Here is a 20,188-nt window from a genome sequence, read left to right on the forward strand (position 1 = left end):
ACACGTCTGTGCTTTATTCTATTGTGCAGCAAAGCAGTCAGAGAAAGGGTTAATAAGGGCAATCCAACTGAGTGCACCACAAAGTGACACTTATCAATGGGCTCCTTGAACCAGAAAACTATATTTGTTAAAATGTTAATTAACAGTATCTTCTTAATAATTAAGTAAGCGTCCGTTTTCCACCGGGGATTACTTGTCCCTGCCATCATGCTGACTTCAAATTTTAAGAGCCATAGAGAGGGGGTCAGCTCAGTAACCACCAATTCTTCTCCCCCCCCCCCCCAACAACTGCGGCTGAACCTTTAACAGGCCTACTTAGTGGATACGATTCTAAATGTACTCTGACACCTCTTAAAACGTAATGGTAACAACCAGCTCCATTTATTCTATTAAACAAGCCACTGTCCTTAATTCACTTTTGCTCTAGGAGCGACTTCCCCTTTAAACAGTATTTAATCACTGCCTTCCACATGGCAGCTATCTGTACTTCATTATAACACGTATTACATGACCAGAGTTTGATGTCAGCTTTTGTTGGGTTTCCCTTGCAGCCATTTAGGCTTCTTCATCTCCAGGCCGAGCCCAACTGCCATCCTCCTGAACCTTTGGGAGGCACAGAACTTCCCCAGTGGGAACATGACCCGACTGGCAGCTGCTGTGGCTGAGCTTGGCAAGCAGGACTCCCTCCTGTACATGATGTCAGAAGCAGAATGCTGAGGATGCATCTGTTACCATCTCTTTCCCAGCAAGCCCCTGGTCCATGCTCTTTGCTTGGTGAGGGGCCACTTTACCGAACCCCTTTCCCATTGAAAGGCATAGGTCTGTGGACTATACTCTCCCAGATTCCCCCATCGCTGGCTCTGGTAAAAGAGGGAATGGAGGGCTTCTATCACTATGTGCTCATACCTTGTTTGTTATTCTGTTTTAACCCCACTATCAATAAAAGGGTTAATGGGACATGCAGCTCCTTTATGCAGAACAGGATCTTCACGGAGATGGGAGCAAGGTGCCAGATTCATATGCAGGAATATAAAAAGGTAAATCAGCGCTGCTCTTCTATATCACACTTCGGTTGTAAAGAGAAGTTCAAAACTTCACCTTGGACAATAAGGGAGGGGAAGGAAAATATGTGTTTACACCCTTGCAAGTTAGAAGACGGTATGTATAAAATGTGTAAATTGCCCTATATCATATTGTGGGCCCCTCTAAAGGACAAAACAAAGCCTCCTAGAACATTGTATAATCAACACCTTGGGTGCCTGCAGTGCATTGAAGAACAACTCATTGCAGATCTCTTTAGAGGGGAAGGGGCCAATCACTGCAAAATGTTATTTCTCTCTTCAAATCAAGCGTCTTGTTTTGCTGCCTTGTCCAGTGAAGGTGCGATGGTGACACCCAGTGCTTGTATTGTTCAATTGTAACCAACACCCATACCCAGGTAAGTGGAGAGAGGTGCAATAGTTTAAATGAAGCCTGTTCAGAACAAACAGAAATCCCCTATTAAATAGCCATAAGGAAAGGGCAAGTCAATGGTTGTCAGTGTTTTATTGTTCATTAATTAACAAGGAAGAGTTGTATCAAAATGTGTCCATTGGCCCTTTCACCCTCAAGCCAGCTGTATATGCAAAACAAGACCACTCCCTGCTCCAGGAGTAAGTGAATGAGTGTGTGTGATTGTGAAAGTGTGCGCACAAGTGTTTTCTTAATTTGAAACCAAGAAAAGGTTAAAAAAAAAAAACAACAACATTTGAACAATAAAGTGTGTAATAACCTGTGTTTTTTTCTACATTCTGTATTAAAGTGCATTCAAGTATTTACACTTGGCCTTATGTATATATTCTGTTCATTCCGCTGAAGGTGTATAGTACTTTTAGGTGACTTGAATGTAAATAAATTATATATATTGCTAACCTGTCTGAATGTTTTTACATTGGAATAGTTACCCTAGCAACATGAAGAGCATTCCATGTTTCACCAACATTTTTGGTTAAGCTACTGAATACATATACTTCACTACTGGAGATCATGCAATAGTGCACATACCCGCCATAGTGTATAATCCCTGTTAATTTGCCACAAAAAAAATCATTTTAAAAACAAACTGATGTAATTGTCTTACTTAGCTAGATGTTTGCTTTGATCATGGTTACATTTGTTTCTTTTGGTTTTCTTGGAATTGCATCACATCTGGCTGAAGACTAATAAAGATAGGGAGGAGAGAGGGTGTGTTTGCTTGTACAGTATAGTGATATTACACAAAAATTAAACCACTCGTGGATCAGATCATCATGTTTACAAGGTACCATGTGGATCATCAGATCATCATGTTTACAAGGTACCATGTGGATCATCAGATCATCATGTTTACAAGGTACCATGTGGATCATCAGATCATCATGTTTACAAGGTACCATGTGGATCATCAGATCATCATGTTTACAAGGTACCATGTGGATCATCAGATCATCATGTTTACAAGGTACCATGTGGATCATCAGATCATCATGTTTACAAGGTACCATGTGGATCATCAGATCATCATGTTTACAAGGTACCATGTGGATCATCAGATCATCATGTTTACAAGGTACCATGTGGATCATCAGATCATCATGTTTACAAGGTACCATGTGGATCATCAGATCATCATGTTTACATGGTACCATGTGGATCATCAGATCATCATGTTTACAAGGTGCAAATGTAGCCTAGCTTCCCTTTCTGAAGGTACAGTACTGTACAAGACTCCTGGCTTTGGGGGGTTCCTTCATGGCTATTGGACCACCCGCCAAGTTAATTCCCTGCTGCCAGGGAAAGCCGTGGTCACGTTCCTGGGGCTCTCCACAGCAGTGGGGTAAGTCTCTCTGGCTACACCTGTAACTTTAAACAATTATTTGAAAATACTTATAAGTGTCTAATTTGTATTATTGCCATTAGGTCATTTTGGTCCTAGGAGAGATAGCACGCATAGATTTTGAGCTTCAACAACGTTTTAGTAATAATAGATCTGTAGATTACATGTTGACTGCATTTCTCAAATAATGTAGAGTGGGGGGAAGCAAAGCTGTCCCTGGTTGTCCCTGGCACAGAGAGGAAGAGGTTCAGGAGCGATTGATGCATCGGGTAGTGTTGGATTAGTAGAGCATGTACCTTCACTGGATATAAAACATCAAGAAAAAGGAGGGAAATTCCTAGTTGTGACATTCCACTAAATAAACAGTTTCGCCATATAATGGTATACGGTAAGTGTGTAGTGTTGCATTAAAGGGGCATACCGGAGGAGTTTGTGGTTAAAAGGTTTTTGAAAGACAGCATACAGTATATGCAAACATAAACATGTACTGAACGCAAAGCATTCATTCATATAAATATGACAAGTTACAATCTGCCACACTGAGACATTTTACATTCCCTGTGAACTAACAGAGCAATTCATCTTTTCAAGTCAACATTATTTTGCCATAATCCCGATTGACCTGTTGGTTGCAGAGGATGAAGCAGATATTAGGCCGCTTGTGGCTCAGCACCAGCGATACGACAAGCGACGGCAGTGATTAGAGCTGCCCCCATCCCAGAACCATCATCTGTACGGCGAAAGGTGACATCACACAGAGGAGCCAACATCCTCACGGTCCTGTGAACGACTCCTGCAAAGCTGCAAGGCACAAAACTATTTGAACATCATGTTCAAAACAGCAGAACTATATATACAGTACTGTATATAGTTTATCAGCCCCCTCTTTCACTGCTATGTATTTGGCAACAAGTCATCATTCATGTTTTCTACCACCCTCCCCAAAGAAGGAAAAGCTGTGGCACATTGGCTAGTGTTTTCTGACTACAATATTCCTCCTCCCCTTGCAGTCCATGTGACCTTGGGCAAAACATTACTTCAAGATACAGTACTTCTTACTTTTCAAAATGTCTTGTTTCATTGATTGGATAAAAGTTGGGCCGCGGTGGTCAAAGTGTCCTAATGTTGTGTTAACTAGTTTCTAGCAACTGTACAGTACATTTGTTTTGGGTCACATCTTTTTAGACCCAATTTTAGAGAGGGTTATACAATATTAAGGCTCTAAAACATTGAAGGAGATGGTCTTTGTAAATCACATGTATTATTCCTTAATTGGAACAGAGTTTGTAAATAAAATATTGGTGATACTGTGTTTGTAAATGTAAAAAAAATAGTTATATTCCATATCACTTAACACTATTTTCATTCAACCACTTCTGAGCAGTGTCATAAATATATGATGATCTACAGAACCTAACTAGAAACATCTCATGCAGAGCTTGCTTTAAATTCTGAGTATTTAGAATATTTTTACTCAACATAAGGATACATGTGGATGCCTCTTCCACTATGGAGCACTACAACATTGAAGTTGAGTTGGCAATGTAGCTCTGGTCTGTTCCAAGCACACCTTTCCATTGGAAAGCACTAAATTAATTTGGGCGGTATGGTGCTGGCTGCTTAGTGAGAGCAAATGTGCTCATGGTCCCAAATGCACTGTTTACCAAAAATTGATACAAATACAGATCAGCCAGTGAACCAATGTTTTATACCAATGTGATTGATCTGACAGTATTTACTGTATACCACACACAATACCCCTCAGAACTTCTGTTCCTACTCACTGGGGATGCAGCTTATATAAGGTTCCATCCACCCCCACTGTGACTTTTAGATGGTCCAGCCCCCGATTCTCTCTGATCTTCTCCACCACAGCAGCGATGCCGGCAGCACACAGCTGAGCCGCTCTCTGTGACACAGTGCGGCACACCTCTTTCACCAGCACTGCGTCCTCACATGTACTGCGCAGGCCAAGCTCCGTCAGGATGGATCTCACTTGAACCTGGTCCAGCGTATCACTGCAAAGAAGGAAATACATGTAGGATCTTCAATATTTTCCATATGATCACATGTAAATGATTCAGTATAGAAATATTATAAACACCAGCAATGTTTAGCACACACTGAAATACAAAATAAATCATTCTGTTTCAAGGTATCAAACATTAAACAATTTGCAGTTTGCCTACATTGACTGTCATAAAACAATTCAGTTCAACCTTGTAACTTGTTCATGTATGTATGTATGTATATCTTTATTTTTACTGTATATCACCCATAGCTGTACTTAGTGCTTTACAAGAGAGACGGGCAGGGCCGGCTTGATAGCAATGCCGTCGGTGCCACTGCACCGAGCCCCGCGCTTATAGAGGCCCCGCGCTCTTCCCCACAACAATTGAACTGATTGCCCGGCATCCTGTTATCCTGCATCAGCATCCTGTTATCATGGAGATGCGACGTCAAATGGCGTTGCATTTCAATGACATGACGTCACAGCGAAGCGATGCCAAATGGCACCGCATTGCGATGACAACGTGACGTTACATGGCGTTGCAACGTCAAATGGCGTCACATTGCCATGACAATAAGACATTACATGGCGTCCCAAAGTTACATGGACGTTGCGTTGCCATGACAACGTGACACTGCATTGTGCCGTGAAAACTCCTGCACCGAGCCCCTGCAAACGTACAAGGCGGCCTTGACGCAGGGAATTATACTACAATAAGTGCAGCAAATAAGATCAGACAAGAGGGCTGGAAATGAGACAGTTGTGGGTAGAGTGAGGAAAACTTTGTGGGTGACCTGAAACTTGATTGGAAGCAACAAAAGACAGAAAAGCCCAAAGCTACATCCAATATGACATAATATATAGCAATTGGTACTTCAATAATAATATTCTCATAAACAAGGGTCATTTGGTTAAACCCTTTGGCCAAAGTGTTATAAGCCTGCAAGCCAACATCAAGGCATGACCAAACTTTGCAGGTCCTAACACTAACTCGTTGAAAAATATCTTTTACCTCTGTGGAGGGAGAATGGCTGCAGTGAGTCCATCCATGCAGCATAATGAAAGAACCTTCCTTGTTTTAAAAAGTGGGGAGGGGTCAGCTTAAACCCTGGGAGGAGGTAACGAAGGGGTTAACTGCTCACGCAACCCTCCCGGTAGGCCTAACCACCCACCCTGGGGCACCTACATGCTTTACCCACCCCCTCTACCAGCAACAAACTGGGCACTGCTATTTAACCCCTTCAATACGGTGGCGGTTAGCCACTAAAGTAATGAAGCTGGCTGTTAATGTATTTTTATTACATAGGATTAAATTAGGGGGTCCCCGGAGCTGATTTTACTGCGAGTCACCTGCGGGGACCCCCGGCTTCAAATCTGATATAGTAACAATCATGTTTTTCTCCTTGATAAGCACATTGCGATTCCAATCAGATCTGAATATGTGGGTTTAGGCCACAATGCCCATATAGAAGCTACCAAAATAGCAGTCACTGGCAAAAAATGCGACTGTAGGCATTTTGTGAACTAATATTGCGAAGGAGGGCCCCCGCTCTTCTAATATAATATAGGAATGAGGTAACGTACTAGAGGGGTGCTTAAGGGAGTGTGCACATTGGCGTAAACAAAGAGAAAAGAATCCCTATTAGCACGCTGCCTCTACTAATTAACCAATATTCAAATAAATGTTATTAATATCAACTAAAGAGTGAGAAGCTCCATATAATGTGCAAACCTAAAATGATGCTGAAACAACCGGAATAAGGACATCAGTGTGTCCTTGTAGAAGCTAATATTATGATGTACAGGTAATAAGTATGTCAGCTTGTAATGTGGTCCCTGTTGGGTCACTTGGAGTAATAGCAAGCTATGGTATAACTGTATAGGGTAATCTCTATTACAATAACAAGTGTCTTCAGGATACATGAAAAAACACCACTACGGTAATAGCATCTAACAGGGGATATGATAACTATATATAAATATATTCAGGGACAGTACAAGGAGCTTTCAAATGAACTATTCATCCCAAAGCCAGTACAAAGGACTCTGGGTAATTCCTTAAGGTTGGAGGAAAGGAGATTTCGCCAGCAACAAATGAAAGGGTTCTTTACAGTAAGGGCAGTTAAAATGTGGAATTCATTACCCATGGAGCTCCACATACCCCCATACATGGGAAGGATGTTGATTCAGGGAGTAATCTGATTGTCAATTTTTGGAGTCAGGAAGGAATTTCTTTTTCCTCTTATGAGAAATCATTGGATGATATTTCACTGAGGTTTTCTGTTTGCCTTCCTCTGGATAAACATTCTGTACGTACGGATATAGGATAAAGTATCTGTCATCTAAATTTAGCATTCTGTAGGTTGCACGCCTTTTTTTTTAACCTCATCTACTACGTAACTATTGTATGATGTAACTATGTAATTTGGCTTTAAAAGAATTGCTCTTCTGAAAACCTTTTTGCAACCTGCAGATGAGACTGTTAAGGGCAGACCTGAGTTAAATGAAATATTTTATACAATGTAGAAATATGTATGTTCTCCTCTTCAGTCAGGAGACAACAGTCTGGCTTTTTTGTTTTAATGACATTGGTATATCAGACTGCATGAAGTACACTGCAATAGATACAGTGAAATACAGTAGGCACAGTACACTGAGAATCATTGCCAAGCTCTTTGGCTTCTGTTTCTCCTAAAAAAACAAAAAAGCAAACCTATTGTTTTCCAAACAGAATCTTCTACTTCTAAATGATAAAATAAAGAAGAATAGAGTGAGTGTACAGTTCCAGAAGCAACAGAAACAAAAGGGATTCCTAATTAATCTCAATGCAGTTGAGCCTTTGGTTGAAGATTTGCTAATGTGTACCATCATGTTCCCTGCAGTACATCCTAGCTTTGCTCATGTTGAAGGCTGATCCCAACAGCAGCTTTGAGAGCCACAATTGCAACTGGAACAAAAGGAGGATTTTTTCTTGCTATCTTGATTTTGGGTGCTTCAGGGCCATGTGATCGATGCACTATCAATCTCTTGAGTCAGTATATACAGGGCACTGTTGCTGAAGACATTCAAGCGGCAAAGTGATTAAAAATCCCGTTCACAAGATAAAATTCTGTTCACTCCCAATATTCTGTAAACCCCCATTCTGTTACTGCACCCCCTCCCAGCCTTACAAATTAACCACATGCAATAGGGAAATAACAGCACTTACCTCTCAAAAAGCGAAAGGTACTCGGTAAGGAATATATCTCTGGTCTGCAATCGCTGGGAGATATTGCCTCCAAACAGACCATTATATGTCAGGTCAATGAGAATCTGGCGCACAATTTCTCCTAGGTACATCCCACTGATCATCTTCTCATACCTGAAAGAGGGGTAATGTGAGAGACCACCAGTGCCTGAAGTGGAATATTTAATACAATAAGATACCTTTGGGTCTACTGGGAATATGTGGTATGGCAAACCAAGAGAGTATATTAATAGCAGCAACAGAATCAGAAACGATTTTTGTTATAGTGTCACCGACAATACAACTACATTATACATAAAAGCAGAAAGTAGATGTTTTATTAACCCCCCCCCCCCCCCCCTACATTTTACTGTAAAAGGATGCAGATGAATGACTAATTTGGGGCATCTTTGGTTTTGGGTCTCCTAAGGCAAATCACTACTTTACCTCTGTACTGAATGCCAGCTGTATGACATATTACATTTGCATTATATTGAAGATGATAATCCATGCTTGCCCTGTGTCCAATTGGAATTATTCTAGCCCTGTAGAATAAGACATTCTGCAGATTTGAACCTACTTGTTCACAGACAAGAAGCAAACCATCCTGTTCCTATTACTAACCTCTGCCTCCCAGGATTGACTGAGAACTCATCTACATCCTGGTCAATGAAAGTGATGATTTCTTCCAAACAGCCACAGTCCCCAAAGGCTCCCCACTCCATATTTACACACATCCGTCCCTCATCTCCATCCACCTGCTCCACATTCCTCATCTCCTCCATGTAACAAGCATTAGTGCCTGTACCTATAAGAGGTTATGACAACAGAACATTAATACATAGCAAAGACATACAGAAGAAAAAAAAGCCTACAGGTTCACACTTTCTGATAAATATTGGAAAGTAAGAAGATGACGTCTCAGAAAAAAATCAACCCAACTATATTAGTAATTCGTCCTTTATATAGGACCAGCATATACCACAGTACAATGACTGTGAAAGAAACTATGCAAAAATATGTCAAAGATGACACATTGATAACATAGATAATATAATGATTTATTCAATAAGATTACAATCTGAAGGAATTAGGAAGGAAGTGAAACACAAGGTTTGATGAGGAAGAAAGCATTGTATTGGCAAGGTTTGGTGTATGCTCATCATGAGCCCAGCAGTAAGGACGAGCTTCTTCTCCCATGACATTCGGTGAAATGTAGTGGTACAGACAATCAAAGTGATGACATTAGAATGGGGTCTCAGTCTTTTTGAAGCAAGTTTTGAAAGTGCTTTTAGATATATTCAGTGTAGTAAAGAGTTGGACAGTGCAGGGTCAAGAATTACAGAGGTGATGTGAAGTCCAGAAAAAAAAAAGTTTGCGAGGAATGAATGGACGGAAGTCACAAGGGAGCAGAGATTAATTATAGAGAGGATGTGTTGCAGAGTATTTGGAGATCAAGTTTGAGATGTAGGAAAAGGCAGTATCATAGATACACCTGTAGAGGATATAGGGGAAAAGCAAGAGAAACCTACAACACTTTGTGGAATGTTGTGTTTCGCGGTGTCAATGTCCTCATCTGTTAGCTATTGTCAATGGTGTGTAATAAAATTACATCCATACATAATTTATATTCCAGCCTTATGATGATTGAAAATTGCTATTAGAATGGATAGAATGGTCCATAGAATTTGGAAGCCAATCTTCACCTAAAGGTGCTACCATTAATTCACTAATTATAGAATATTGTGAAATCTATGGAACTCATTGGTGAGATCATAAATGGGGGTTTGCCAAATCCTGCTGTGTACCCAAGTTTCTGTGTTTACTTTAGATCCCGCCAATTTCTAAGATTTGTGTGACTATAACATAACAACAATAGTTTGTATAACTTAAATGATTCATGCTTTAATATACAGCAGTCTTTCTACAAAAGCAAGTGCTCTAAAGTGGTGTCCAAACAACACAAATTTGTTATCAATAAATAGATAGGGTATTCAGACTTGTGTGGTTCCTCACCTACAATCAGCCCAATCTCACATGCTGGGTCATCATAGCCACATGACATCATCGTCCCCACAGTATCATTCACTAGGGCAATCACGAGCAGATCAGAGTTCTACAAGATAAACTCCATTACTAAATGGTCACAATTTGAGAGAATTTTAGAGAAAGCACAGACACAGCCAAGCAACATCACAGAACAGAGACAGAGATATGCGTTCCAGTCTTCATGCTGGAACATACTCACCCCTTTCCTGATGGTGGCCTCTCGAAGAAGTCTGACAACATCTTCTCCTACACACCCGGATGCACTGAAACCTTTTGTCCAGGTAATCAGGGTGCCCTGTGTGGAAACACTTAGGTCAGGCAAAAATAAGATTGCATATAACTTGTTTGCGAAATACTGTATCATGATCCAAGTTCTTTACCTGGTCAAGGCTGGTCTGACTACAGGGAAAGGAAAAAGTGAAACCCAGAGGCAGCTTCTTCCCTTGCAGACTGTTGGCAATTTGGAAGTCTGAGATGCAGTCCACAATATGATCAAAGAGCTGAGGAGACAAAGGTGGTGTTTAAACCAGAAAACCCCATGAATCCTTCTACATGCTTTCCATCATCTTCAACTAGACAATACATGTATGTACAGTAATTACTGCAGCATTACAAGTCCTACACATCAAAAGTGGAGAAATAAAATACTTTTGTTGTAATGCTAATTAGTGCTTCTAAACTTCCTCATCTGGATAAAGTGCACCGCCTTACCGTCAAGTCTTACGTGCTAAGTAATTACCTATTGCTACTAGAGCTCACACTTACCTACTATGAAATCTGTCAATTGATAACAACAAACAAAGTGGTAATTCTACACTTCCAAGATAAGCAGCACAAACTCCACCTGATTCATTTTAATTTATACCTTGTGTCCCTACTTTCCCTTCGTGTTGTCAGCTTACTCATGCAAGGATCTTTTAACCTATTTATTCTGTAATGTGACTAAATTCAAGTTAAATGCATGTCTTTGTTTACCATCACACTATGTCTATTCATTTTGAGTTAGACTCTCATATACAATTTAATCAATCAATTTGTTACCGTCAGAAATAAGATTAAGAGGGAACAGTGTTCATAATATACAGCATTACGAATGAAAGGGAACCAACTAATAACCACACTCATATTGTCCCTGGAAATTGCAATAGCACAATTGATCCATTTTCAGATAGCAATCACTGATAAAATATATAGCACCCCCCATGAAAATCTCGATGTGTTTATTAGTATGGATACTGTAAAAAGGTAATTCGGTTTTCATAATACCAGTGATATGTTGCACAGTGGTTTTAGGTCCGAGTCCTAATTTATTAAGTCTAGAAAAGGTAGTTATGGGTGGAACCATTTTGTCAAAACACCACAATATCACAGTACGCAGGGCTTCAAGGGACATTGGGAAAGCCAAGACTAGTGGCATAGGTAATCCACAATAGAAGGATTAATTATGTATGGATTGCCAAAGTTCCATGTAACGAGAAAAGCATTTAGGGTTCAGGATTGATCTCACATACCTCCTCTCCTGTTCCTTGTATCACGTTCTGAGGCAAGGTGAAGGTCTTGCTCTTTTTTTCCAACCCTCCCTTCTCTGTACTGCTCACCCTGACATATAAGACTCGGAAGTTGGTCCCTCCTAGGTCTAGTGCGATGAACTCCCCTCGCTCTGTAGGACAAATAGATCACTGTTGGTCAATATGTCCCTCAATTGCCCCATTTATTATACCTGGTCCATCAGGTGTAGCACACATGTACAGTAGATGGGCAGCATATTCCCTGTGAAATTGGGTTGTGTACATAATAAAAAGGTAATGGAAAAGGGCCACTAGAGACACAAAAATTGATGTTAACAAACGTGTATTATACATGAGAAAATACAAAAAATGGATCAACATCTCGGTCCTAATGTGGACTGTCTTCAGGGACCCTGTGTACCTACCTCTGTGAGAACAACACCACCCCACGATTGTGGAAGATCGCCTAGCACCACAACCCACAAGAGCTGTAGAGGAAGGAGGAGCAGAGGGTTGAGTGAGAGGTTGCAGGGATAGGTCAGAAGGAGCAAGGGAGGAGACAGGTGAATCACACAGGGATATGGCTTGTACGCTATGGGAGGCGGAGCTCTGGGAATGCCTATATCTGGAGCGTGTGCGCGCGCCCTCTGTAAGGGTTGGATGCGCGTGCACAGTGTGTGCCAAAGAACGCGAGGAGCGTCGCACCGCGGGGGCGCTCGCCAAGGAAGGCGAGAGCCGGAGAAGCGGCAGAAGGAGGTAATGTGACAGGTGGGGGAATAGAGAGACGTCGTGAGCAGTGAGTGCCGCGGAGGGGATCGGGTGTTTGGGGATATGTGCGCACCTTGCGGGGAACGTGCATGACAGCTGGGCGTGCGGTTGGACACGCCGCAGAGGAACGGGTGCGGGAGGAAGAAGGGAGAGATGGACGAGGAGGTGAGGGAGGAAGGTCTGAGGCAGAGGGAGCAGGGGTGACAGGGAAACATTGGGAAGCAGGGACCCTGTGTACCTACCTCTGTGAGAACAACACCACCACACGATTGTGGAAGATCGCCTAGCACCACAACCCACAAGAGCTGTAGGTCACCATCAGGAGATCCAGGGGGGATTGAGGTGAAAGGGGAGATACCCTTAAAGATACAGTACCATTCGGTGCCTTTTGTCCTCACTGGGCCATGTGAGTTGTGGCATTGCCCACTTTTAAGAAATGTTTCAACATTTGTAATTGGAGTACATACAATCCTGCACTATTTGTGTTTTTCTCTTTTTTAGTCTCCACATTCTGCGCTCCATAAACTACACCTTTCCAGCTCCTAGGCACTTACCTGGTGCAGCCTCCTCCATGCTGCCGCCCTCCGTCTTCTTCAAAATCACCAATGCGGCGTCACATGGCATCTCGTTACATGGATATATTTTATTTCATTAGGTATTGTTGTACTTCATATGTCTGTTCATTATGCATATTTTGTTATTATCATTATTGTTGTTATTATTAATTCTTTCATTCATTCTGCATATAGCTGTTTTATTATTATTGTACGCATTTTTTAGTTTGAGCAATTAGGTGTTTAAATATCTCCTTACATTCATGTTATCTGCCAGCATGTGATTATTGTGATAGTAGCCCATTGAATGCATTTGAACGAGTACCAATCAATCAGCTGGCCGAAACGGGTTGCTAGGTAACCATTAGGGTATAAATACAAAGCCAAGCACTTCCCGCCTCTTCCCCTTTGAAAAAGTCGCCTGTGTGCAACGAAACAGGTCAGGGAGCGTCATAACGCATCACGCACCGACATTACGTCACCACGCATGCGCACGACGAGGCCGGAACGAGCGCGGAATACAACTGTGGCCATCCATCTCAGGAAACATTCTCTGGGACTCTTAAGGATGTTTGTGAATATTTTGAGGTGCCTCCAGGTTCCTGAACGGACCACTGCTCCTCCACACCATTGAGGGTGATTTGAACTGCAGATTCCAGATGCAGATTGACCGGATTGGCGGTGATATTATTCACAAATTGCTTACTTTTTACTTACCCTTGTGAGTGAATTTCGTCCCCCTCCCCTCCATTCCCAATAATAAATGTACGTTTTTTACACTATGGGGCGTGCGCTCTCTCCTCTCTTACACACACACACACACACACACACACACACACACACACACACACACACACACACACACACACACACACACACACACACACACACACACACACACACACACACACACTTGGCCCAACATTCCGGCTACCCTCCGGTGCCTTTATCAGAGGGTAGCCGATACATGGGCCAATAAAAGACTTTTTTTTGCATATTCATGGTGTGCCTATCTCTGTTAATTTTGTACAGTACCTGCAATCTGGTATATATACTGTACTATTTGACAAATATCCCCTGACGAAGCTTACGTAGCAAAATGCGTAGGGCGTGGCTTACATTGGACAGTTATCCAGGAAGAGTCGGAGAACTTCTTGCAGCTGGAAGCCTCTCAATCCTTAGCAGTGACGTCACCCTTGGAGTGCACCTGTAGTGTTGGGATGACGCTGAGAGAGGGAAAGCTGCAGAAATATGCCTTTGACCCTGGGTGGTCTGACTGCCTGACACTTTCCATTTTTTGTGAGTGTGATACCCATATTTTATACTTTTATATTTGATAAAGCACCATTATTGCTGTTTCTTATATTTCATGCGGGAATCCCCTTCCCTCCCTTCTGTCTGTGTTTGTTGGAGACTAACGAGAGTGCCGAGAGGTTCATAAGAGTTGGTTACTCCTAATCACTACATTGCCTGACTTACTCACCTAAGTGTGAGTGAGATTCCTCATTGCCTATTAATTCCCTTACGTGTTATTTCTGTATTACACTATATTGTGTTTTATATATATTTCACATAATCCTGGACGTATTTGCGCTCTGGATCCTGCTAACATCACATAGTTACATAGTAGTTACATAGTTACATAGTAGATGAGGTTGAAAAAAGACTTTTGTCCATCAAGTTCAACCTATGCCAAATTTAGACAACAGATACGTTATCCTATATCTATACTTCTTTATTGATCCAGAGGAAGGCAAACAAAAAAACCCAGTGTTATATCATCCAATGATATCTCATAAGGGGAAAAATAAATTCCTTCCTGACTCCAAGAATTGGCAATCAGATTATGGGTAATAAATTCCACATTTTAGCTGCCCTTACTGTAAAGAACCCTTTCCATTGTTGTTGGTGAAATCTCCTTTCCTCCAATCTTAAGGGATGGCCCCGAGTCCTTTGTACTACCCTTGGGATGAATAGTTCTTTTGAAAGCTCTCTTTACAGTCCCCGAATATATTTGTATATAGTTATCATATCCCCTCTTAGATGCCTCTTTTCTAATGTAAATAAATCTACTTTAGCTAGCCTCTCCTCATAAGTTAGATTGTCCATCGCCTTTATTACTTTGGTGGCACTTCCCTGCACGCTCTAGTTCCATAATGTATTTTCGAAGGAGTGGTGCCCAAAACTGTACTCCATATTCAAGGTGTGGTCTTACTAATGATTTGTAAAGGGGCATAGTTCTGTTTACTTCACTTCCATCCATTGCCCGTTTAATACAAGATAAGATCTTGTTTGCCTTTGCAGCTACTGCATGACTTTGGGCACTATTGCTAAGCCTGCTGCCTACAAGCACTCCTAAATCCTTCTGCATCAAGGATTCCCCCGATTTATCCCCATTTAATTTGTAAGTCGCCTTTTTATTCTTGCATGCCAAATTCATAACCTTACATTTATCTGTATTAAACTTCATCTGCCATTTACCTGCCCAAGTTTCCAGTCTCTCCAAGTCCATCTGAAGAGAAATTACATCTTGCTCTGATTCAACTACCTTACACAATTTAGTATCATCAGCAAAGATGGAGACTTTGCTCCTGATGCCAACCTCAAGGTCATTAATAAATAAGTTAAAAGGCAGTGGTCCCAGTACCGATCCCTGAGGTACTCCACTCACGACTTTAGCCCAACCTGAAAAAGTTCCTTTTATGACAACCCTCTGTTGTCTATCCTTCAACCAGTTTTCAATCCAGGTGCATACTGTATATTATTACTGAGTTCAATTTGCTTTATTTTGTAGATCAACCTCTTGTTTGGAACCGTATCAAAAGCCTATGCAAAATCTAAGTAGACCACATCAACTGCATTACCCTGGTCTAAATTCCTACTTACCTCCTCAAAGAAACAAATAAGGTTAGTTTGGCATGATCTATTCTTCATAAATCCATGCTGACGATTACTAATAATTTTGTTTTCCATTAGATATTCCTGAATATTATCCCGTATTAAACCTTCAAGTAGTTTCCCCACTACTGAAGTCAAGCTTACAGGTCTGTAATTCTCTGGTTGTGATCTAGCTCCCTTTTTAAATATTGGCACCACATCTACTTTACGCCAATCTTGTGGTACTGAGCCTATAGAAATGGAGACCTTGAATATTAAATATAATGGTTTTGCTATTACTGAACTTAACTCCTTGAGAACTCTTGGATGTATACCATCAGGGCCAGGTGCCTTATTTACTTAAACATTTTTCAAGTTGCCTATGAACTTCTTCCTCAGTTAACCAATTGTTCATTAATATGGAGGTTGTGGCTTCCTCCTGCGGAACTACAATTGAAATTGCTTCTTCCCTGGTACACACAGAGGCAAATAATTAGTTTAATACCTCTGCTTTTTCCTTATCTCCCATAATCTGCCTGCCCATCTCACACTGAAAGGGTCCTATATTTTCTTTTATCATTTTTTTTACGCACATGCCACTCTCAATGTGCTAAGAGCTTTTTATGAAGGAAGTACAAGCAGAGTCAAACACATGGGCAACATATCCGCGCCATTCTCCATATCCATGGGAGTCAAACAAGGTTGCATATTATGGCCTATGTTATTCAATATTACCATGGATTGGATTCTCAGAAAAACATTTAAAGACAGGCCTGGCGTACAAGTGGGAAGCGACTTTCTTCTCACGGACCTTGTATACGCCGATGACATCGTGTTCTTGCGGATACAGTCCAAGAAACTTTGAACGACATGCAAGCCAATGCAAAGAAGCTCGGATTATCCATAAATACGTAAAAGATTAAATACATATTTACCGGTACCCAACAGATTCAACTTCAACTGGATGGAAACCCAATCGAGCGAGTGGACTCATTAAAATACCTAGGGTCTATTATTGATAGCTCTAATTCATCACATCTTTTTGGACATTGGAGGCCTCCGTAGCAAGTGGAAGCAGACTGCAGTCACAGCCGCGTCAGAAGTTCCCATCACTTCTGATTCCGGACGCGGAAGACAGCACAGCTGGAAGGCGACCTGCTGCCACGCCGATAGGAGTGCCACGGGGTTTTTTAAACATCACTTTGTGAGGTTTTTTTTTCTATTTGTATGTTTAATAAAACTTCTATTTTGACTAAAGACTGTCACTGACGCCCTGCTATCATTTCACCCCACACATCCCCGTTTCCTGAATCGGGGAGGGGGGGGAGGATTGGAACGTGTGAGGTAAGGGGAACCGCCACCCAATACTCTGCCCGCTAGCAGCTGAATACACGGTGCCACGGGAAGTACCACGGACGGGTCCACCAGAGGCACCTCATATTATTCTCTACCAGGATTGAGCTTACACATGGCCGTGTAAGTAATTTATGAGTATCATTCTAACCCCCCCCCCCTTCATCTCCATCTGAACATTATCAGTTTTTTGGGCTAAGAAGTAGCTACCAGAAGCAAGATACCTTTACACATATGTGCTCACATAGGGCCGTGTGAGTATTTGACTACAAACTACTGTCATTTCATCACCACACCTTTATTGAACAGCTAGATATGCCATAAAGTAATCTCAGTACTGGTAATATAGGTCAATCTCCTCTAATCCTTTGCTCCCCCTTTTTTTCTCTCTTCGTTCTATTATTGATAGCCAAAGCATAGCAGCTACGAATGACATCAAAAGCCGCATCAGTAGCGCCACTGCAGCGTTCACCTCCTTAAAGAAATGCTTGTGGAACCAACGGTACGTGACAAATGTAACAAAATGCGAATTTGTAACGCCTCAAAACATACCATTTTACTGTATGGCTCAGAAACATGGACACTACTCAAAAGCGACATGAACCTACTCGAACGGTTCCAACTAAGATGTTTACATAACACACTCCATATTACACTACAAGATCGATGGAAAAATGAATATGTACGGTTAGCCTGTCAAAACCAATTTACAATCGACCAGTACATTAAGCGACAAAGACATAGGTGGTTTAGCCACGTCTCCCGTATGGACATTACCAGACTACCATACCAGTGCCTCAACGCCACATGACCCATAGGCTGGAAAGTGGACCGAAATGCTCCAAAGAAAACGTGGTCGAACCAGGTGGCGCAAGTCACAAACCGCTCCATTTCACAGTAGCCGTAGCCCAAAAAGCCGCCCTAAATCGAGATCAATGGCGCGGAATCACTAGAGACGTATTGAACATCCTGCCGCTGGCCTCCACAACGCATCGCTCCCTACCTTAGAAAAGATAAAGCAATGTCGTTTACAGAGTATAATCCAAATCCAATCCTAATTTGATTGCCCTTTTGCAATTTTTGTTACATTCCTTATAATTCTGATACAATACCTCCGTCCCTTCTGACTTAAAGAATCTTTAAGCCTTGAAGCCTGCCTCTTCTTTTCCATTTCCTCCCCTACCTGTTTATTTAGCCACATTGGTTTTGACTTATTTCTTTTATATTTATTACCTAAGGGTTACACTGATGAGTGTGCTTTTCTAACAATGTTTTAAAGACTGCCCATTTATCTTCTACAAGCATCATCCCAATGTATTACTTGTAGATGAGTCTTCAGTTTATTAAAATCTGCCTTTCTAAAGTTTTAGGTCTTTGTTGAACCCAAGTAATCTGTTTTTTGATAATTTATTTCAAATGAGACCATGTTATGATCACTGTTACCCAAATGTTCCAGGTCATGAATATTTGCTATTACTTCTACATTGTTTGATATTACCAAATCCAGTATTGCCCCTCTCCTTGTTGGTTCCTCAATAATTTGGGCCCTATAATTGTCACTAAGCACCCACAAAAAACGGTGTCCTTATGTTGTAATGCTAATCTCATTGACCCAGTCTATGTCTGGATAATTAAAATCACCCATTATGCAAACATGACCTCTATTTGCAAAAGTATTTTAGCTTCCTCAATCTCACAGATATTTGGTGGTTTATAGCATATCCCTACAAACATTTTCTTTATACTTTTACCTCCACTGCTAATTTCTATCCACAAGGTCTCTACTGTACATTCTCATAATTCCCTTCATAAACATCTTCCCTTATAATAGGTTTTAGATTTGGTTCAACATATAAGCATACTCCACCTCCTCTTCTATTTGCTCGATCCTTCCGAAAAAGGGAATAACCCTCTAAATGAACTGCCCAGTCATGAGTTTCATCCCACCCTGTTTCAGTAATGCCTATGATATCATACTGCTCCCTTGCAGCTATTAATGCAAGCTCCCTATTTTACCGGTCATGTTTTTGCATTAGCAATCATGCATTTAAGTTTTTTTCAGCCTGTACTATTATCTTATCTTCTCCTACCTTTCTGCGCCAACTTGGTTTAGTCTTTCGAAGTTTTCTAGTATTCTCTGTATTTACTATGGGTGTCTCACTGCTTGTCAAACCCGCACTTGCCCCCATTCTACCTCCATAGCCCCTTGTTTCCTCATCTATTCTATTTAGTTCCTTATCTGTTTCATTCCCCTCCCCCCATCCTAGTTTAAAATCGCCTCCAACCTTTTTAAGAAGGTTGCACAGAAGATCCCTCTTCATTGAGGTGCAATCCGTCCCTAGAATAAAGATGGCACCTCTCAGAAAAGGAATCCCAGTGCTCTAAAAACCCAAACCCCTCCTTCCTGCACCACTTTCTTAGCCATGCATTAACCTCCCTGATCTCTGACTGTCTCCCTGTGGTAGCGCATGGCACTGGTAGTATTTCAGAAAATACTACCTTGGAGGTCCTTGCCTTAAGCTTGCGGCCTAGATCCCTGTAATCATTTTTTAGGACCCTCCATCTTTCTCTAACTTTGTCATTGGTGCCAACATGTACCAAGACCGTCGGGTTAATCCCAGCGCACGGGGTAGCGCTACTCCATGCACATTTGGGTGGGCCTGGACATTGCGGAAAAGGACATCAGGGTATTGGTGCCTAGCACCTAATGTACTTTGGGGACACTCATTGGTGGTACTAAATTGGGTTTGTTATACTGTGCGGTACAGGGTACTATTGATAGTGCATAGTAAAGGTTGTTATTATATATATATATCTATATATATACAGTGCTTGACAAATCACCCAAAAATCTACTCGCCGAACCAAAAAATCTACTCGCCACCTAGTCCCGCCCCTAGTCCCGCCCCCAACCCCGCTTTAAAAAAAAATGCATAAATAAAATAAATTGAATAAATTCCCGAATAAGAACATTCGTTTTTGACATAA

The 20,188-nt window shown here is 41.4% G+C and overlaps 2 protein-coding genes across 6 annotated transcripts in view; one reads left to right on the forward strand and one right to left on the reverse strand.

Annotated features, from left to right (window-relative positions):
- Positions 1-1,812, forward strand: part of UNC5A (unc-5 netrin receptor A) — a 173,178-nt gene extending 171,366 nt beyond the window's left edge. For 2 of the 3 annotated variants that reach the window (XM_075600795.1, XM_075600796.1), the window contains one exon: positions 552-1,812. In XM_075600795.1, coding sequence (XP_075456910.1) covers positions 552-717 — 166 coding nt within the window. In that variant the 3' untranslated portion in view covers positions 718-1,812. The remainder of the gene's footprint in view (positions 1-551) is intronic. The other variant, XM_075600797.1, reaches the window with a different exon arrangement.
- Positions 288-20,188, reverse strand: part of LOC142495381 (hexokinase-2-like) — a 38,057-nt gene continuing 18,156 nt past the window's right edge. For all 3 annotated transcript variants that reach the window (XM_075600799.1, XM_075600798.1, XM_075600800.1), the window contains exons 4-11: positions 11,652-11,800; positions 10,521-10,640; positions 10,340-10,435; positions 10,108-10,207; positions 8,716-8,899; positions 8,074-8,226; positions 4,639-4,872; positions 288-3,655 (exon numbers count right to left, since the gene is read on the reverse strand). In XM_075600799.1, coding sequence (XP_075456914.1) covers positions 3,505-3,655; positions 4,639-4,872; positions 8,074-8,226; positions 8,716-8,899; positions 10,108-10,207; positions 10,340-10,435; positions 10,521-10,640; positions 11,652-11,800 — 1,187 coding nt within the window. In that variant the 3' untranslated portion in view covers positions 288-3,504. The remainder of the gene's footprint in view (positions 3,656-4,638; positions 4,873-8,073; positions 8,227-8,715; positions 8,900-10,107; positions 10,208-10,339; positions 10,436-10,520; positions 10,641-11,651; positions 11,801-20,188) is intronic.

Source organism: Ascaphus truei, chromosome 5 (assembly GCF_040206685.1).
Source record: "Ascaphus truei isolate aAscTru1 chromosome 5, aAscTru1.hap1, whole genome shotgun sequence".
Classification (NCBI taxonomy): domain Eukaryota; kingdom Metazoa; phylum Chordata; class Amphibia; order Anura; family Ascaphidae; genus Ascaphus; species Ascaphus truei.